The sequence below is a fragment of the Symphalangus syndactylus genome, chromosome 18 (assembly GCF_028878055.3).
Source record: "Symphalangus syndactylus isolate Jambi chromosome 18, NHGRI_mSymSyn1-v2.1_pri, whole genome shotgun sequence".
Taxonomy (NCBI): domain Eukaryota; kingdom Metazoa; phylum Chordata; class Mammalia; order Primates; family Hylobatidae; genus Symphalangus; species Symphalangus syndactylus.
The window spans coordinates 101035898-101053721 of NC_072440.2; the positions used below are offsets into that span (position 1 = coordinate 101035898).

The following is a 17824-nucleotide window of genomic DNA, read 5'->3' on the forward strand; positions in this document are numbered from 1 at the left end:
GTTGATTTACCAGTCAGATTAACTATCATTAGTCTATCATTTGTCTATCATTCTCTCCCTCTTCCTGCACTCTTCATCTGGCTTCTAAGATGCCACGATGGTCTTGATTTCCCTCCTCAAAAAAATGGTTGTTCCATTTTAGTCCCCTCTTCTCCCTTGTTTCTTAATATTGATGCATCCCAGGACTCTGTACTTGATTCTTTTCTGTTTATCTATAATCACTCCTCTGGTGATCTGACCCAGTTTTATAGCTTTAAGTACTACCTATGTGCTGACAACTCATAAATGTATAAAATTTTCAGCTAAAGGATAATTTGTGCCTCATGTAGCAGTTGAAAATTCCTAAGAGGGTATCTCCATCATATTGCTTATCGATTTAGACTTTCCAGGTTGGTAAAGTATTTCGAATCTCCTTTTATTGTTATTTTTTGAAGCATTTTATTTGGATGTTTAACAACAATTAGATTTTTTTTTTTTTTTTTTTTTTTTAAGACAGAGTCTTGGTCTGTCGCTCAGGCTGGAGTGCAATGGCGTGATCCTCAGCTCACTGCAACTTCCGCCCCCCGGGGTTCAAGCGATTCTCCTGTCTCAGCCTCTCGAGTAGCTGGGATCACAGGCTTGCGCCACCACACTCGGCTAATTTTTCTATTTTTGGTAGAGACAGGGTTTCACCGCGTTTGCCAGGATGGTCTGGAACTCGTGGCCTCAGGCGATCCGCCCGCCTTGGCCTTCCAAAGTGCTGGGATTACAGGCATGAGCCACTGCACCTGGCCAACAACAATAAGATACTAAGAAGCAGTGTACAGTGAAAGTGAAATCAAGTTCAGTACTTCATTTCTTGACAACTGAAGTATGAAGGCTCTGTGTTCAGGAAAAGTTAGAAAAATAGACCATTTTATGTATATGTATTTTTTCCCTCATAATAATTATAGTAGGGGAACTGGGTGTTGGCGTATACATGTTTTTTTTAAAAATATAGTAGGATAACACATTTTTCTCCCTGCCTTTCTCTCATGCTTTTTGCATATAGATAACCTGAGTTAGTTTCTGCATTGGAGCTAATTCACGTTTCTCAGCTGGTAACCTTAGAGATGTAACTAGGCTAGCTGGGCATAGACCAAGGCTTGATTGAAAGCTGTGTCTGACCTATCTAGTGATGCAGATTCATATGAAACTTCGGCAATAAGATGTTGTTGTTGTTTTTCCCTCCAGTGTCTTATTTTAGGAGTGGGGATTTTCACCCCGAGTACTGGTTTTCTAGTAATCAGTCTGGTTTTAATTCCTCACCTCATTTAGGCCCTTTTAATTATCAGTCATTAATCTTGCTGCTTTCTGACCTGAAATCCAATAGACCTCTGTGACTTTTAGCGCATACCCATTGTTTGGCATTTTTCTTTCTGGTCTTTGAATATTTTGTTATTGGTGGTAGTGTTTTGTTTAGTCTCAGTGGGGCTATCATTTTCAAATGTTCTCCTGTCATTTCTGTACGGTTAGAAACAGGCAGATCGTTTTCTTCATTGCTTTAAAATTTTGGTTGTAGTCTTTTCCTGAATTTATTTGTATTTCTTTTGAACATTTCTTTATCTCAGTTTTAGTATCATTTTTAAAAAAATGAGATGGGGTCTTGCTGTGTTGCCTAGGCTGCTCCTGAACTCCTGGGCTCAAGCAATCCTCCCACTTCAGCCTCCCGAGTAGCTGGGATTACAGGGGTGTGCCACTGTGTCTGGTTTAGTGTTACTTAAAGAAAATAATCACAGTTGAAATCACTGACACTTAAAAAAAAACTTATGAAGGTTTATTTGAAACTGCATAACAAGGAAGGTCACAGACATAGGCTTTCAATCAAGTCCTGAGCTAACTCAGCTTGCCCAGTGACTGGATCTCAGTATTAATTTCATATACTTAAAGCACTGGTATCTGAAAACAATTCAGAATTTTTTTCTTAAAAGGTGATACTAAGTAGAATAAATTTTGATTGTAAAAATTATAAACGTAAAGGCCTCAAGTAAGAATGTAAGTTTATAAATGTATATGTTATTTTGATTGTAAAAATTATAAACGTAAAGGCCTCAAGTAAGAATGTAAGTTTATAAATGTATATGTTATCAACCTACATTAAAGTATCATAGTATCATTAAAAATTGATGCTACATAAAAATAAATTAATAGTGCCTAATTGCGATAGTGTTTGGTCTTTAAAAAATGGTTTTATAAACGAGATGGTTGAGTTGAGCAAATGTTCAGATGTTCCAAATGCTGAAAAAGCTCTCTGACTCTATTCTACTGGGGAATATTATGGGAAAATATTTATAAACTTTCCAGATTACTTAATCTTCACATAATCCCATCTCTTGGAGAGAACTTTTGGGGGAAGATGGGGGGAAGCAAGGATTTCGTTCTTTTATTAATGTCAAGTTGTAGTGTTGCTTCAAAGAAAGGCTTCTCTTGTCTTATGTGTAAATGGAGATTTTAATGCAGAGTTACTTTTATTTCAGTATGAAGTGTTAATATTCTATTTGTTTGAAAAGTCTCTGAGGAAGATTTACTGTTGCAATAGAAGCCTTTGCCTTGTCAATTTATATTTTTCTTCCCGTGGAGGTAAATGGAGGCATGGAAGAATGCTTTCCATATGAATATACTTTTCTTTGATTTGAAATTGTAATACAGAGTATAAATCTAGATACATCTAAAATATAAACGATTCAGATTTTACATTTTAAACTTATTGAAATATCAAAATTATACTAATAAAGATACATTGATTTGGTACTTAAAAATAGCCTAATATGCTCAAATGTTAGAATCCTTGAAAAGTAGTGCAGCTGTTTTGGAGGAGTGTGTGTGTGTGTGTGTGTGTGTGATGTTGTTTATGTGTGTGTGTGGGAGGGTATGTCTCAATGTGTGAATTTAACAATCCCAGCTTACCTGGAAGTTGGACTTTTTTAAATGTATTTTTTTCTTTTAGTTGAAGAGAATCAAGATTGCTTTGTATCTGTATTAGATATCAGTGGGATATAAATCATTTTGTTATTAAAAATGTTAATAGTTTACTCTTAACACCTTTGCCCCTTTCTGTTATTAAATAATATTTTCATAAAGTGTTAACATTTTTTAGTGAATGAAAATTAAAAATATGAACTATAACTGAGTGGCAAGCATAGTATGTACAGTTATTCTAGGATTAGTAGATTAATTACCTTTCTAAAGAAAATTTTTTTCTTCAGAGACAAGGTCTCACTGTGTTGCCCACGTTGGTCTGGAACTCCTGGGCTCAAGTGATCCTCCCGCCTCGGCCTCCCAAGTAGCTGGGATTACAGGTGTGTGCTACCACGCCTACCTGGATTACCTTTCTAAATTTTGTGTGTAATTTTCCCCATGTTTTCCCCCTATCCAAGTCCTCTAAAGGTTTCTTTTTATTGTTGTTTCGTTTTCTGCAATCCTCTAGCTTCCCTGTTTACCCTCCCAGGCTCCCATTATTTCTTTTGGCAGGGTGTCAGTCTGATCATTGAGACTAGAGGGATGAGTTAAGCCTATTGGACCTCCTAAGATTTAGGTTGTATGCTGCTACTGTCATTTCCTAACAGCGTGACCCTGAGGAAATCAAAGTCATGTAATTTCTCTCTGCCTTAATTTGTTTCTTCATCTTTAAATTGAGGATGTTTCCTCCTACCCTTCACAGAGTTACTTGGCGTTGAGACAATGTATGTGACAGTGTTTTAGAAATCCTGCTACCTTCACAATCATTTCCATTGAGTAATCTGAGACTTAGTTACTTTCTGGTGAGGTTTTTTCACCTCCACCATTATGTGTATATAGTTTTTTTCTGTTTTAATGCATGTTCATTGTAGAAAATATGGGAAATACAGAAATGTAAAGAAAAAATAGAAATCCAGACAATGCATCATCCTTTTGTTGTTGTTTTTAGAGGAAATTTATTTTTGAGACTGAGCTCTCAGAGGGTAAGGATGGTGTTATTTATTTTTGGATTTTTTCTTCTTAATCTGCACTAGACACAACATTAATGCAGGTTTAATGAGAGGGAACTTAGTGTAGCTGTATTTCTTGAAGTCAAAACCTGATGAAATTTGGCCATTTGAAGAGAGAAAAGAAGACATCTGTCTAGCAAAAATAATAATAGATACATGTTTTGAAATGACATTTTTCCATTGGCTGAAAGAACACAGAAAAACATGATAGGGGCAGTCTTAATATTCTCTGACAGAGGTTAGGAAACCAGTTAAAGCTGTTGGATATGGAACTTGTGGACACTGTCATATCAAAGTGGGTTGGCATTTTCCCGGTGAAAATGACATAGATAAAATTAAAAGACTTTTTTAAATGAGTGCTTGGAAATTGTAAAAACTGTCCTTTCCTCTTTTTATTTCTTAACAGGATGGCTTAAATTCCTTGGTCCTTGATTTAGATTTTCCTGCTTTGAGGAAAAACAAGAACATAGATAATTTCTTAAATAGATGTAAGTATGTTTAAACTTCATATTTGATCTTGTAACTGTACTTTTGATAAGAGATTTCGGTTTGGTTATTATCAGCTTATAAATTTATTAATTTAATCAACTTATTTATTAAACTTAAGTCTTTTGCTTACCATTTGATTTATTCAAAAATTGTTACTTTTAAAGCAATTGCAGAACCGAATTACAATATACAAAGCAGATAAAGTTCTAAATTTTGAAATACATTATTAAGACTAGCTATTTTAGGACAGGTTATTGATAGCAGTTTGAAGAGAAGTTTTAAATTAATACTTACAATTCCAAGACTTAATATTACCCAGAGAATTAATAAGCTTTATACTTCTGTAATTGTGGACATTTCAGACTAGTTAATAATAAATAATGTGATAACTATTATTACCATATGTGTGGTAACCCTTAATCTTTGCCAGTATTAATGTTGCAATGCAGAAGTAAATGAAATTGAATTCCAAGAATAAGAAATTCTCAAAACAATTAATATTTACTTTGTATCATCGCAGTAAGCTCTTTACTTTGAAATTGGCAGAGACTGAGATATTTTCCCAATTAAACAATCTTATCTATAGTTACTATTTATACAGTATGATTACCACTTTTCAGAGAAACAGGCCGTCAAAATTCATTACTAAGATTAGCCTTGCAAGTAATTTCATGGCAACTTTCTGCCATGATTCAGAGTGCACACCAGGATTGCTTGGGTCATCACTGTGTCAGCTATCATCTAACTTGCTAAGCAACAGAATCAGAAACAGAATAGCTGTAACTGCTACTTTGTGGCAGTCATTAGTGTTCATTTATATGTGTTAATAAGCATAGAGAGTTTTGGTTCTTTAAGGTTAATGTATATCTTAGATTTTTAACCAACAGCCTTTAAAAACTGGCGAGTTTAGCTAAAAACTGTCTTTTCTTGAAACAAAAATATATTTATAAATATGTTGATTATTTAAAAATATAAATATGATTGATATTATAAGTATGGTGATCTTTTTATGGTAGATGAGAAAATTGTGAAAAAAATCAGAGGTCTACAGATGAAGGCAGAAGACTATGATGTTGTAAAAGTTATTGGAAGAGGTGCTTTTGGTGAAGTGCAGTTGGTAAGAAAGTATTTGTTTTGTTCTTACTGTTCTTTATGATATCATGGTTTTGTGAAGCATTATCAATAGCAGCTGAGTAGGTCTAATTTCTATGCCCACTCATGCCAGAAGGTGGCTTTATGATCTTGGTCAGTGTCCTCATCTATAAAAGGAAGCCTTTGTTGTCTACTCTGGGTCTCTTCCAGCTCTGAAACACGTTGTAGAAAATAAGGCCAATATAGCTTCACATGTGATCTGCCTAGCAGTTAATATTCCACCAGAACTGTTGTATTTTTATTTAGAATGTTCAGATTAAAAACATCTGCTTAAGGAACTGAGATTTATTTAGATATATAAGAAACCTAACAGATAAATTTTAATAACTGAAGTTAAATCTGAAATTTATTTTCGCAGGCCAAAGTGGTACCAGTTGGAATTATAATAAATGTTGACAATAACTATTACCTTTATATTATTGGCTTAGGAACTCTTCCTAATCTTGTATTCCTGTTTTCATCACCTGAGTATATGAAACTCCTCTATTATTGTCCTTATAGTTAAATTAGAGTCAAATTCTCTTCTTCACACTACAGCGTTTACCCCTCTTGATGGAGCACTAAGAAAAGTAGTGATCATTATAAGCCAGCATGGATTTTGTTAAGAACAAGTCATGATAGACTTTTTTTTTTCCTTTCATTGCTTCTTTCTTTGGGTTTTTTGTTTCTTTTTGTTCTTTTTTGAGACAGAGTCTTGCTTTGTCACTGAGGCTGGAGTGCAGTGGCACAATCTTGGCTCACTGCAGTCTTGACTTCTCAAGCTCAAGCAGTCCTCCTACCTCAGCCCTCCAAGAAGCTGGGACTACAGGCATGTGCCACACACCCGGCTCATTTTTTGTATTTTTTGTAGAGATGGGGTTTCACCATGTTGCCGAGGCTGATCTTGAATTTCTGGACTCAAGGGATCTACCTGCTCGGCCTCCCAGAGTGCTGGGAGTACAAGCATGAGACACCTCACTGGGCCTTTCTTTGATAGGTTTAGTGGACTTGTAGATCAGGGTAGTGCAATTTATGTAATACATATCCATAAGAAGAATATTCTTCTTCTGAAGAAGTCTGACACACTTGAGGATAATATGATGAAATGGCACGGTAATAATTGCACGGGTAGGCAAGCTTTATAACTAATGTACTAGTTTTATTCCAAGGAGGCTGGTGAAAGCGTGGATGGTATATGGGACAGAGACCTCCAAGAAAGGTTTCAGGGTCCCTCTTCTCCTAGTCAACATTTTTTTTTTTTTTTTTGAGACAGAGTTTCACTCTCGTTGCCCAGGCTGGAGTGCAATGGCGCGATCTCGGCTCACCGTAACCTCCACCCGCCAGGTTCAAGCAATTCTCCTGCCTCAGTCTTCCGAGTAGTTGGGATTACAGGCGTGCACCACCACGCCTGGCCAATTTTGTATTTTTAGTAGAGACGGGGTTTCTCCATGTTGGTCAGTCTGGTCTTGAACTCCCGACCTCAGGTGATCCGCCCGCCTTGGCCTCCCAAAATGCTGGGATTACAGGCGTGAGCCACTGTGCCTGGCCTCCTATTAAACATTTTAATGACTTGTTTGGGAGCAGTGATAGCATGTTGAATAATTTTGAAAATGAGTTAAACCTGAAGTATAATGAGGATGATTTTAGATGATGAGCCAAAATTCAGAAATCATCAATGGGAAAGATCTTGGCCAGACAGAAGTGAAATTGAACCAGAATATAGTACTTGGATGTGAAGAACACAGGGAATAGTTGCTGAACAGTACTGTCTGAATTAAAGAACCATTTTCCTTGAATTGTAACCAGGCAAGAGTCATTAATGATCAGACTACCTAAAGTAGTAAAGAAATTTGGGGCTGCTTTAATATAATTTCTAAATTGATAGAAATTGATGGACCATACCTGTAATATTTAGTTTATTCTAGATGCCCTGTTGGCCTGTTTTTTTCTTTTTTTTTAAAAAAAGACTTTAGGGCCGGGAGCGGTGGCTCACGCCTGTAATCCCAGCACTTTGGGAGGCCGAGACGGGCAGATCACGAGGTCAGGAGATCGAGACCATCCTGGCTAACATGGTGAAACCCTGTCTCTACTAAAAATACAAAAAATTAGCCAGGCGTGGTGGCGGGCACCTGTAGTCCCAGCTACTCAGGAGGCTGAGGCAGGAGAATGGCGTGAACCTGGGAGGCGGAGCTTGCAGTGAGCGGAGGTCACACCACTGCACTCCAGCCTGGGTGACAGAGCAAGACTCCGTCTCAAAAAAAAAAAAAGACTTTAGTTTTTTTAAGAGCACTTTTAGGTTCATAGTAAAATAGAGAGGAAGGTATAGAGATGTCCCATATACCCCTTGCCCCAACATGTGCATAGACACTTCCATTGTCAGCATCCCTCATTAGAGTACATTTGTTACAACTGATGCTTACATTGACACATTATAATCAACCATTGTCATAGTTTACATTAGTGCTTGCTCATGGTGGTGTACATCCTATAGGTTTGGCCAAGTGTACAATGATATATGCCCATCATTATACTATTATACATAGTATTTTCATTGCCCCAAAAATCCTCTGTGCTGTGCCTATTCATCTCCCAACCCCAAGTCTCTGGCAGTCACTCTTTTTACTGTTTTCATAGTTTTGCCTTTTCCAGAATGTCATGTAATTGGAATCATACAATATGCAACCTTTTCAGATTGTCATCTTTCACTGAGTAATATGCATTTAAGGTTTCTCCATGTCTTTTCATGATCCTTTAGCTTATTACTTTTACTAAACAATATTCGGTTGTCTGGCTGTACCAAAGTTTATCCATTCATCTACTGAAGGACATATTGGTTGCCTCCAGGTTTTGACAATTACGAGTAAAGCACTATAGACATCCATATGCAGATTTTTGTGTAGACATAAATTTTCAGTTCATTTGGTTAAATACCAAGGATCTTGATTGCTGGATCATAGGATAAGAGTGTATTTGGTTTTCTAAAAAAACTGCCAAACTGTCTTCTAAAGTGGTTGTACCACATTGCATTCCTACCAGCAATGAATGAGGATTCTTCTTGCTTCACATCCTCCCTGGCATTTGGTATTGTCGCTGTTATTACTGACAAAAAACAAGTGTTTTGGTTATTTGATTAGGTGTTTAATGGTATCTCCTTATTAATTTGACATTTCCCTGATGACATATGATGTGGAACATCTTTTCATATACTTATTTACCACCTGTATATCTTTTTCTTTTTTTCTTTTCTTTCTTCTTTTTTTTTGAGACGGAGTCTCTGTTGCCAGGCTGGAGTGCAGTGGCGCTATCTAGGCTTACTGCAACCTCTGCCTCCTGAGTTCAAGCGATTCTTCCTGCCTCAGCCTCCCAAGTAGCTGAGATTACAGGCGCCTGCCAGTATGCCCAGCTATTTTTTGTATTTTTAGTAGAGACAGGGTTTCGCCATGTTGGCCAGGCTGGTCTCAAAACTCCTGACCTCAGGCGATGTGCCCGCCTTGGCCTCCTGAAGTGCTGGGATTATAGGCGTGAGCCACCACGCCTAGCCTGTATATCTTCTTTGATGAAGTGTCTGTTCAGGTCTTTGGCCCATTTTTTGATTGGGTTGTTTATTTTTTTATTGTTGAGTTTTGAGAGTTCTTTGTATAACAAATTCTTTTGGATAACAGACCTTTATCAGGTGTGTGTTTTTCAAATATTTTCCCCCAGTCTTTGGTTTTTCTTCTCATCCTCTTGTCATTGTCTTTTGAGTAGTAGACAATTTGAATTTTAGTGAAGTTCAGTTTATCAGTTATTTCTTTCTTGGGTTATGTCTTTGGTGCTATATCTAAAAAACCATTGCTGTAATCAAGATAATTTAGGTTTTCTCCTATGCTATCCTCTAGAAGATATAAGGTCTGGTCTTGATTCTTTTTTTTTTTTTTTTGCATGTAGATGTTCAGTTATTCCAGCAACATTTGTTCAATCCATCGTATTGCCTCTGCTCCTTTGTCAAAGATCAGTTGACTATTTATGTGGGTCTATTTCTGGGCTCTCTCTTCTGTTTCATTGATCTATTTGTCTTTTCTTTCACCAATATCACATTGTCTTGATTACTGTAGCTTTATAATAAGTCTAGAGGTTGGATGGTTTCATCCCTCCCATTTTGTTCTTCCTTATTTATTTTTAATTATTATTTTTTGAGATGGCCTCTTCCTCTGTTGCGCAGGCTGGAAGGCAGGGGTGTGATCCTGGCTCACTGCAACCTCTGCCTCCTGGGCCCAGGTGATCCTGCCGCCCCAGCCTCTTGAGTAGCTGGGACTACGAGCGCGTGCCACCACTCCTGGCTAGTTTTTGTATTTTTAGTAAAGATGGAGTTTTGCTATGCTGCCCAGGCTGGTCTCAAATTCCTGGGCTCAAGCGATCTGCCTGCCTTGGCTTTCCAAAGTGCTGGGATTATAGGTGTGAGCCACTGCACCTGACTGTTCTTTAATATTTTGTTGGCTATTCTGGGTCTTTTGCTTCTCCATATAAACTTTAGAATCAGTTTGTCAATATCCGCGAAATAACTTACTGGGATTTTTTTTGTGATTGGATTGAAAATATAGACCAACTTGGTCTATATTTGAAGAACTGGTATCTTGACAACATTGAGTCTTCATATCCAAGAACATGGACTATCTCTCCATTTGCTTAGTTCTTTGATTTCTGTTATCAGAGTTTTGTAGTTTTCCTCATATAGATCTTATACATATTTAGATTTATGCCTATTTTATTTTTTTAGGTGCTGTAATGTAAATGGCATTGTGTTTTTAATTTCAAATTCCACTTTTCATTGCTCATATACAGGAATTTAATTTCATATACATTGCTCATATACAGAATTTAATTTCAAATTCCACTTTTTCATTGCTCATCTACAGGAAAGCAATGAACTTTTGTGTATTAACCTTCTGTCTTGCAACTTGGTATAATGACTTGTTCCAGGAAATTTTCGAATCCTCTACATAGATGATCACATAGATCTTTCCCAATCTGTATACGCTTTACTTCCTTTTCCTGTGTTATTGCATTACCTCGGACTTTCAGTACAGTGATGGAAAGGATTGGTGAGAGGAAATGTCCTTGCTTTTGTTCTTGATCTTAGTGGGAAAGCTAGTTTCTTACCAGTAAATGTGAAGTGAGCTGTAGATTTTTTATAGATATTCAAGCTGAAGTTCCTCTATTCTTCATGTACTGAGGGTTTTTTTTTTTTTTTAAATCATGAGTGGGTGTTGGATTTGTCAGATGCTTTTTCTGCATCTATCACATGATCATCTGTTTTTCTTTTTTAGCCTGTTGGTGTGATGGATTACAGTAATTGATTTTGAAATGTTGAACCAGTCTTGTATACCTGTAATAAATCCCACTTGGTTGTGGTATATAATTCTTTTACACCACATAATACATTGTTGGATTTGATTGGCTAATATTTTGTTGAGGATTTTTGCATCTGTATTCATTAGAGATAATGGTTTGTAGTTTTCTTGTAATATCTTTGTCAAGTTTTTTGCTGGCCTTGTAGAATGATTGTGGAAATATTCCCTCTACATCTGTCCTCTAAAATACATTATAGATAATTTCTTCCTTTAATAGTTGGTACATTTCACCATTGAATCCATCTGGACCTCATGCTTTCTGTTTTGGAAGGTTAATAACTATTGATTTGATTTATTTAATAACAGTAAGTCTGTTTCTTCTTGTATGAGTTTTGGCATATTATGTCTTTGAAGGAATTGGTCCATTTCATCTAAATTATTAAATTTGTGGGCATAGAGTTATCATTCATTCATTCATTGAGACAAGTTCTTGCTCTGTTGCCCAGGCTGAAGTGCAGTAGTGTAATCTCAGCTCACTGCAACCTCCACCTCCTGGGCTCAAGTGATCCTCCCACCCCAGCCTCCTAGTAGCTGAGACTACAGGTGTGCACCACCATGAATGGCTCAATTTTTTTTTTTTTTTTTTCTGTAGAGATGGGGTTTCACCATGTTGCCCAGGCTGGTCTAGAACTCCTGAACTCGGGTGATCCGCCCGCCTCGGCTTCCCAAAGTGCTGGGATTTCAGGCATGAGTCACTACACCCGGACCCTTACTATCCTTATTAATGTCTGTGGGATCCTTAGTGGTTTTCCCTCCTTCATTGACGATATTGGCAGTTTTTATTCTCTCTCTTCTAGCCAACCTGGCTAGAGCCTTATCAATATTATTGGTCTTTTCAAAGAACCAGCTTTTAGTTTCATTGATTTTTCTGTATTTCTTGTTTTCTATTCCTTGGTTTCTGCTCTAATTTTTATTATTTATTTTCTTTTGCTTACTTGGAATTTAATTTGTTTCTTCTGTTTCTAGTTTCCTAAGTTGGAAACTGAGGTTATTGATTTTAGATATATGCATTAAGCACTGCTTTCACTGTGTCCTACCAATTTTGAAAAGTTTTGTTTTTATTTTCATTTATTTCAAAATATATTTTAATTTCTCATGAGATTCCTTCTTTGACTCAAGAGTTATTTAGAATTATGTTGTTTAATCTCCACATATTTTGGGATTTTCTAGTTATCTTTCTGTTATCAATTTCTGGTTTAAATCCATAGTGATCTGAGAATAGACACAGTATGATTTCTATTTGAAGTTTGTTACAGTGTGTTTCATGGCCCAGAATGTGATTTATCTTGGTGAACATTCCATGAGAATTTGAGAAAAGTGTGTATTCTGCTGTTGTTGGATAGAGTAGTCTATAGATGTCAGTTATATCCAGTTGATTGATGGTATTGTTGAGTTCCACTATATTCTTAACTGGTTTTCTGCCTGCTGGATCTGTCCATTTCTGATAGAGAGCAGTGTCAGTCTCCAATTATGATAGTGAATTTATCTCTTTCTTCTTGCTGTTCTATCAGCTTTTGCCTCATGTAATTTGACACTCTGTTGATAGACACATAACACATTGATGATTGTTATGTCTTCTTGGAGAATTGATCCTTTTATCAGTATGTAATGCCCTTTTTTATCCCTAGTAACTTTCCTTGCTTTGAAGTTTGCTTGTCTGAAATTAATATAGCTACTTCTGCTTTCTTTTGATTATTGTTATGGTATATTTTTTTCCATCCATCTACTTTTCATCTATATGTGTCTTTATATTTAATGTGAGTTTCTTATAGAAAAAATATAGTTGGGTCTTTTTTCTTGATTCACTCAATCTCTGTTTTTAAATTGGTCCATTTAGACTTCTGACATTCAAAGCGATTGTTGATATAGCTGAATTAATATTACCATATTTGTTGTTGTTTTCTTTTGTTGCCTATATTCTTGTTCCTATTTTTGTCTTCCATTCTTTTTCTGTCTTTTGTGGTTTTAACTGATCATTTAATGTGATTTCATTTTCTCCCTTTTCTTAGCAGATTGTTTATACTTTTTTTTTTTTGCTTTTTATAGTGTTTGTCTACTTTTTTCCTTTTTTTTAGTGTTTGCCCTAGAGTTTTAAATATTTATTTACATTTCTGAGAAAATTAAAAATAAAACCACTGGCCGGGCACAGTGGCTAATGCCTATAATCCCAGCACTTTGAGAGGCCAAGGCGGGTGGATCACCTGAGGTCAGGAATTCGAGACCAGTCTGGTGAACATGGCAAAACCCCGTCTCTACTAAAAATGCAAAAAATTAGCCAGGCGTGGTGGCGGGCACCTGTAATCCTGGCTACTTGGGAGGCTGAGGTATCGCTTAAACCCAGGAGGCAAAGGTTGCAGTGAGCCAAGATCGCGCCATTGCAGTCCAGGCTGGGCAACAGAGTGAGACTCTGTCTTAAGAAACCAAAATAAAATAAAACTACCTTTACAATCCAGCAATTCCACTAGTAGGTATATATATCTAAAGGAAGTGAAATCAGTATTTAGTAGAGGTATCTGCATTCTCATGTTCATTGCAGCATTATTCATAAGAGCCAAGATATGGAATCAACCTAAGTGCCTAACAATGGATAAAGAAAGATAATATGCTATGTATAAACAATGGAATACTATTTAACCTTACAAAAGGAAGAAATCCTGTCATTTGGAACAACATAGATAATTGATGGTTGGAGGATCTTGTATTAAGTGAAATTAGCCCAGGCACAGAAAGAATACCACATGATATCACTTATATGTGGAATCCAGAAAAGCTGAGTTCGTGGAAGTAGAGAATAGAATGGTGGTTACCAGCAGCTAGGGAGATCTTTGTCAAAGGATACAAAATTTCAGTTAGATGGGAGGAATAAGTTAAAGAAATTTATGGTACAACATAGTGACTGTAGTTAATAATGTATTTTCGAAAAATCTCTAAGAGAATAGATTTTAACTGTTCTCAACACAAAAAATTAAAAGTATGTGAGGTAATGCTTATATGTTAATTAGCTGGTTTTAGCCATTCTACAGCATATACTTACTTCAAAACAACATGTTGAACACCATAAATATATGCAGTTTTTGTCAATTAAAAAATAAAATTTTTGTTAAAGGAACTTTCAATGCTAAATGAGGAATTCTGTCTGTAAATCATGGTCTATGATTCCATAAGACATTCTGGAAAAAGACAACTTTGAAAGCAGTAAAGATTAGTGCTTGCTACCCAGAGGAAAAGAAGTCATACGAGAAAGATACTTGCACACATGTTTATGGCAGCACCATTCACAATTGCAAAATCTTGGGACCAACCCAAATGCCCATCAGTCAACAAGTGGATAAAGAAATTGTGGTATGTATATATGATGGAATACTACTCAGCCATAAAAAGGAATGAATTAACGGCATGCATAGTGACCTGGATGAGATTGGAGACTATTACTCGAAGTGAAGTAACTCAGGAATGCAAAACCAAACATCGTGTGTTCTCACTGATATGTGGGAGCTAAACTATGAGTACACAAAGGTATAAGAATGATACAATGGACTTTGGGGACTTGGGAATGATGGGGGGAGGGGTGCGAGGGATAAAAGACCACAAATAGGGTGCAGTGTGTACTGCTTGGGGGGTGGGTGCACCAAAATCTCACACATCGCCATCAAAGAGCTTACTCATGTAACTAAACACCACCTGTACCCCAATAACCTATAACATATGAGGGAAAAAAAGATTGGTGGTTGCCAGAAGGTTGTGAAGGGGTGAATGGGTGGAGCACGGGGGATTTGTGGGGCAGTGAACCTATTCTGCCTGTTACCATAGTGGTGGATACATAACATTTTGTCTGCTAAGGCCATAGAATTGTATAGCACAAATAGTGAACCCTAATGTGAACTCTGGACGTAGTTAATAGTAATGTATGAATATTGCTTTATCAGTTGTAACAAATGTACCACACTAATGCATTCCTCTAATATGTTAATATTAGAGGAAACTGAAAAAGAGAAGGGGACAGGGAGTATATAGTAAATTTTTGTACCCTATTCGGTTTTTCTGTAAACCTAAAACTGTTCTAAAAAATAAAGTCTATTAATAAAAACATGAAAAAATAAATATACTCACAGTTTATCCAAGTCCCCTTTCAAATCACAGCATACCACTTCACAGGGGGTGTAAAATACCTTATAATAACAAAATAATCCTAATTCCTTCCTCCTGTTACGTCTATCATTGCTGTTATTCATTTTGTGCATATATGTATGTATACATACACACACACCAGTACACATACAGACAAGCATACATTACTGAATATATTGTTGCTGTTATTATTTTGAAGAAATTTATTTGTTAGATCAGTTAACATGAAAATAACAGTTTTTGTTTTACTTTCACTTATTTCCTCTATTTCTATTTTTGCAAGAAGCATCATTGGAATTACAGGATTTGCATTGACTCTAGGTTGTTTTGGGTAATGGTCGTTTTAACAATACTAAGTCTTCCAGTCTATTAACAAGGGCCTGGGTTCCATTTACTTATGTCTTCTTTAATTCCTTTTAGCAGTGTTTTGTAGTTTTTATTAGATGTCTCTTTTGATTAAGTTAATTCCTAAATGTTCTTTCTGATGTTATTGTAAATGGAATTGTTTTTGTAATTTTCATTTTAGATTGTTTAGTGTATAGAAATATAATTGACTTTTGAGTGTTGACTTTGTATGCTGCAGTTTTGCCTAACTTATTCTAATACATTTTTTGGGAGGTGGAATCTTTAGGATTGTCTACATAAAAGATCATAAATCATTTATGGACAAAGATAGTTTTATTTATTTATTTATTTATTTATTTATTTATTTATTTATTTATTTTGAGACGGAGTCTCTCTCTGTCGCCCAGGCTGGAGTGCAGTGGCGTGATCTTGGCTCACTGCAAGCTCCGCCTCCCAGGTTCACGCCATTCTCCTGCCTCAGCCTCCCGAGTAGCTGGGACTACAGGCGCCTGCCAACACGCCCAGCTAATTTTTTGTATTTTTAGTAGAGACGGGGTTTCACCGTGTTAGCCAGGATGGTCTCGATCTCCTGACCTCATGATCTGCCCGCCTCGGCCTCCCAAAGTGCTGGGTTTACAGGCTTGAGCCACTGCGCCCGGCCTTATTTATTTTTTATTATCTAATTTGTCTGGCTAGAACTTCCAGTGCTGTGTTGACTAGAAGTGGCACAAGCCTTTTCTTGTTCTTTATCTTAGCGGAAAAACTTTTAGACTTCCACTATTGAGTATGATATTCACGTGGGTGTTTCATATATGTAGTTTATTACGTTGAGGTGGTTTTCTTTTACTCCTGGTTTATTCAGTGTTTTCTTTTTGTAAATCGTGAAAGAGTGTTGAGGCAGGGCACGGTGGCTCATGCCTATAATCCCAGCACTTTGGGAGGCTGAGGTGGGCGGATCACCTGAGGTCAGGAGTTCGTGACCAGCCAGGTCAGCGTGGCAAAACCCCGTCTCTTCTAAAAATACAAAAATTAGCCGAGTGTGGTGGCAGGCACCTGTAATCCCAGCTAGTAGGGAGGTTGAGGCAGGAGAATCTGTTGAATCCTGGAGGTGGAGGTTGCAGTGAGCTGAGATCACATCACTGTACTCCAGCCTGGGTGACAGAGCAAGACTTTGTCTCAAAAAAAAAAAAAAAAGTGTTGAATTTTGTGAAATGTGTTTTCTCCCTCAATTAAAATGATTCTGTGTTGCTTCCCTTTATTCTGTTAACGTGGTTTAATACAGTGATTGATTTGCACATGTTTTACCATCCTTGGATTCTAGGAATAAATCATACTTGGTCATGATGTGGAAACCTTTTAATATACTGCTGATTTCAGTTTGCAGGTAATTTGTTGAGAATCTTTCTATTAATTTTCAGAAGTGAAACTGGTTGGTAGTTGTTTTCTCGTACAGTCACCTGCCCTTATCTGTAGTTTTGCTTTCTACAGTTTCAGTTGCCCCCAGTCAACCAAGGTCTGAAAATATGACATACAATAAGGTATTTTGAAAGAGAGAGAGAGACCATATTCATATAGCTTCTATTAAAGTATATTGTTGTAATTGTTCTTATTATTCTTTTTTTTTTTTTTTTGACATGAAGTCTTGCTGTTGGTCCCCAGGCTGGAGTGCAATGGCACGATCTCGGCTCGCTGCAACCTCTGCCTCCTGGGTTCAAACGATTCTCCTGCCTCAGCCTCCCGAATAGCTGGGATTACAGGTGCCTGCCACCATGCCCGGCTAATTTTTGTATTTTTTGTAGAGACGGGGATTCACCATGTTGGCCAGGCTGGTCTCAAACTCCTGACCTCAGGGGATCCGCCTGCCTTGGCCTCCCAAAGTGCTGGGATTACAGGCATGAGCCACTGCTCCTGGCCTGTTCTTATTATTCTTAATTTTTACTGTGCTTAGTTTATAAATTGAACTTTATCATAGCTATGTATGTATAGGAAAAAACATAATATATATAGGATTCAGTACTCTCCATGGTTTCAGGTAACCACTGGGGTCCTGGAATGTATTTCCTGAGGATAAGAGGGGACTACTGTGATGTCCTTATCTGTCCTTGGTATCAGGGTAATGCTGGCTTCATAGAATGAGTTAGGAGGTGTTCCTTCCTCTTCAGTTTTCTAGAGAAGTATGAGAATGATTGATGTTATTGACATGTTTGGTAGAACTCACCAATGAAGCCATTAGGTAAAGAGCTTTTCTATGTCAGGAAAGTTTTGGTTACTGAATCAGTCTCCTTACTAATGTAGGTCTATTTATATTTTCTGTTTTTTTGTGTGAGTTAGTCTTGGTAGATTTTGTGTTTCTAG

General features: G+C 36.9%; 1 protein-coding gene across 1 annotated transcript in view; it reads left to right on the plus strand.

Moving 5' to 3' along the window:
- The window catches only part of ROCK2 (Rho associated coiled-coil containing protein kinase 2), a 168001-nt gene that overhangs the window by 52779 nt on the left and 97398 nt on the right, over positions 1-17824 (plus strand). The window contains exons 2-3 of the mRNA XM_055253796.2: positions 4393-4474; positions 5492-5592. Coding sequence (XP_055109771.1) covers positions 4393-4474; positions 5492-5592 — 183 coding nt within the window. The remainder of the gene's footprint in view (positions 1-4392; positions 4475-5491; positions 5593-17824) is intronic.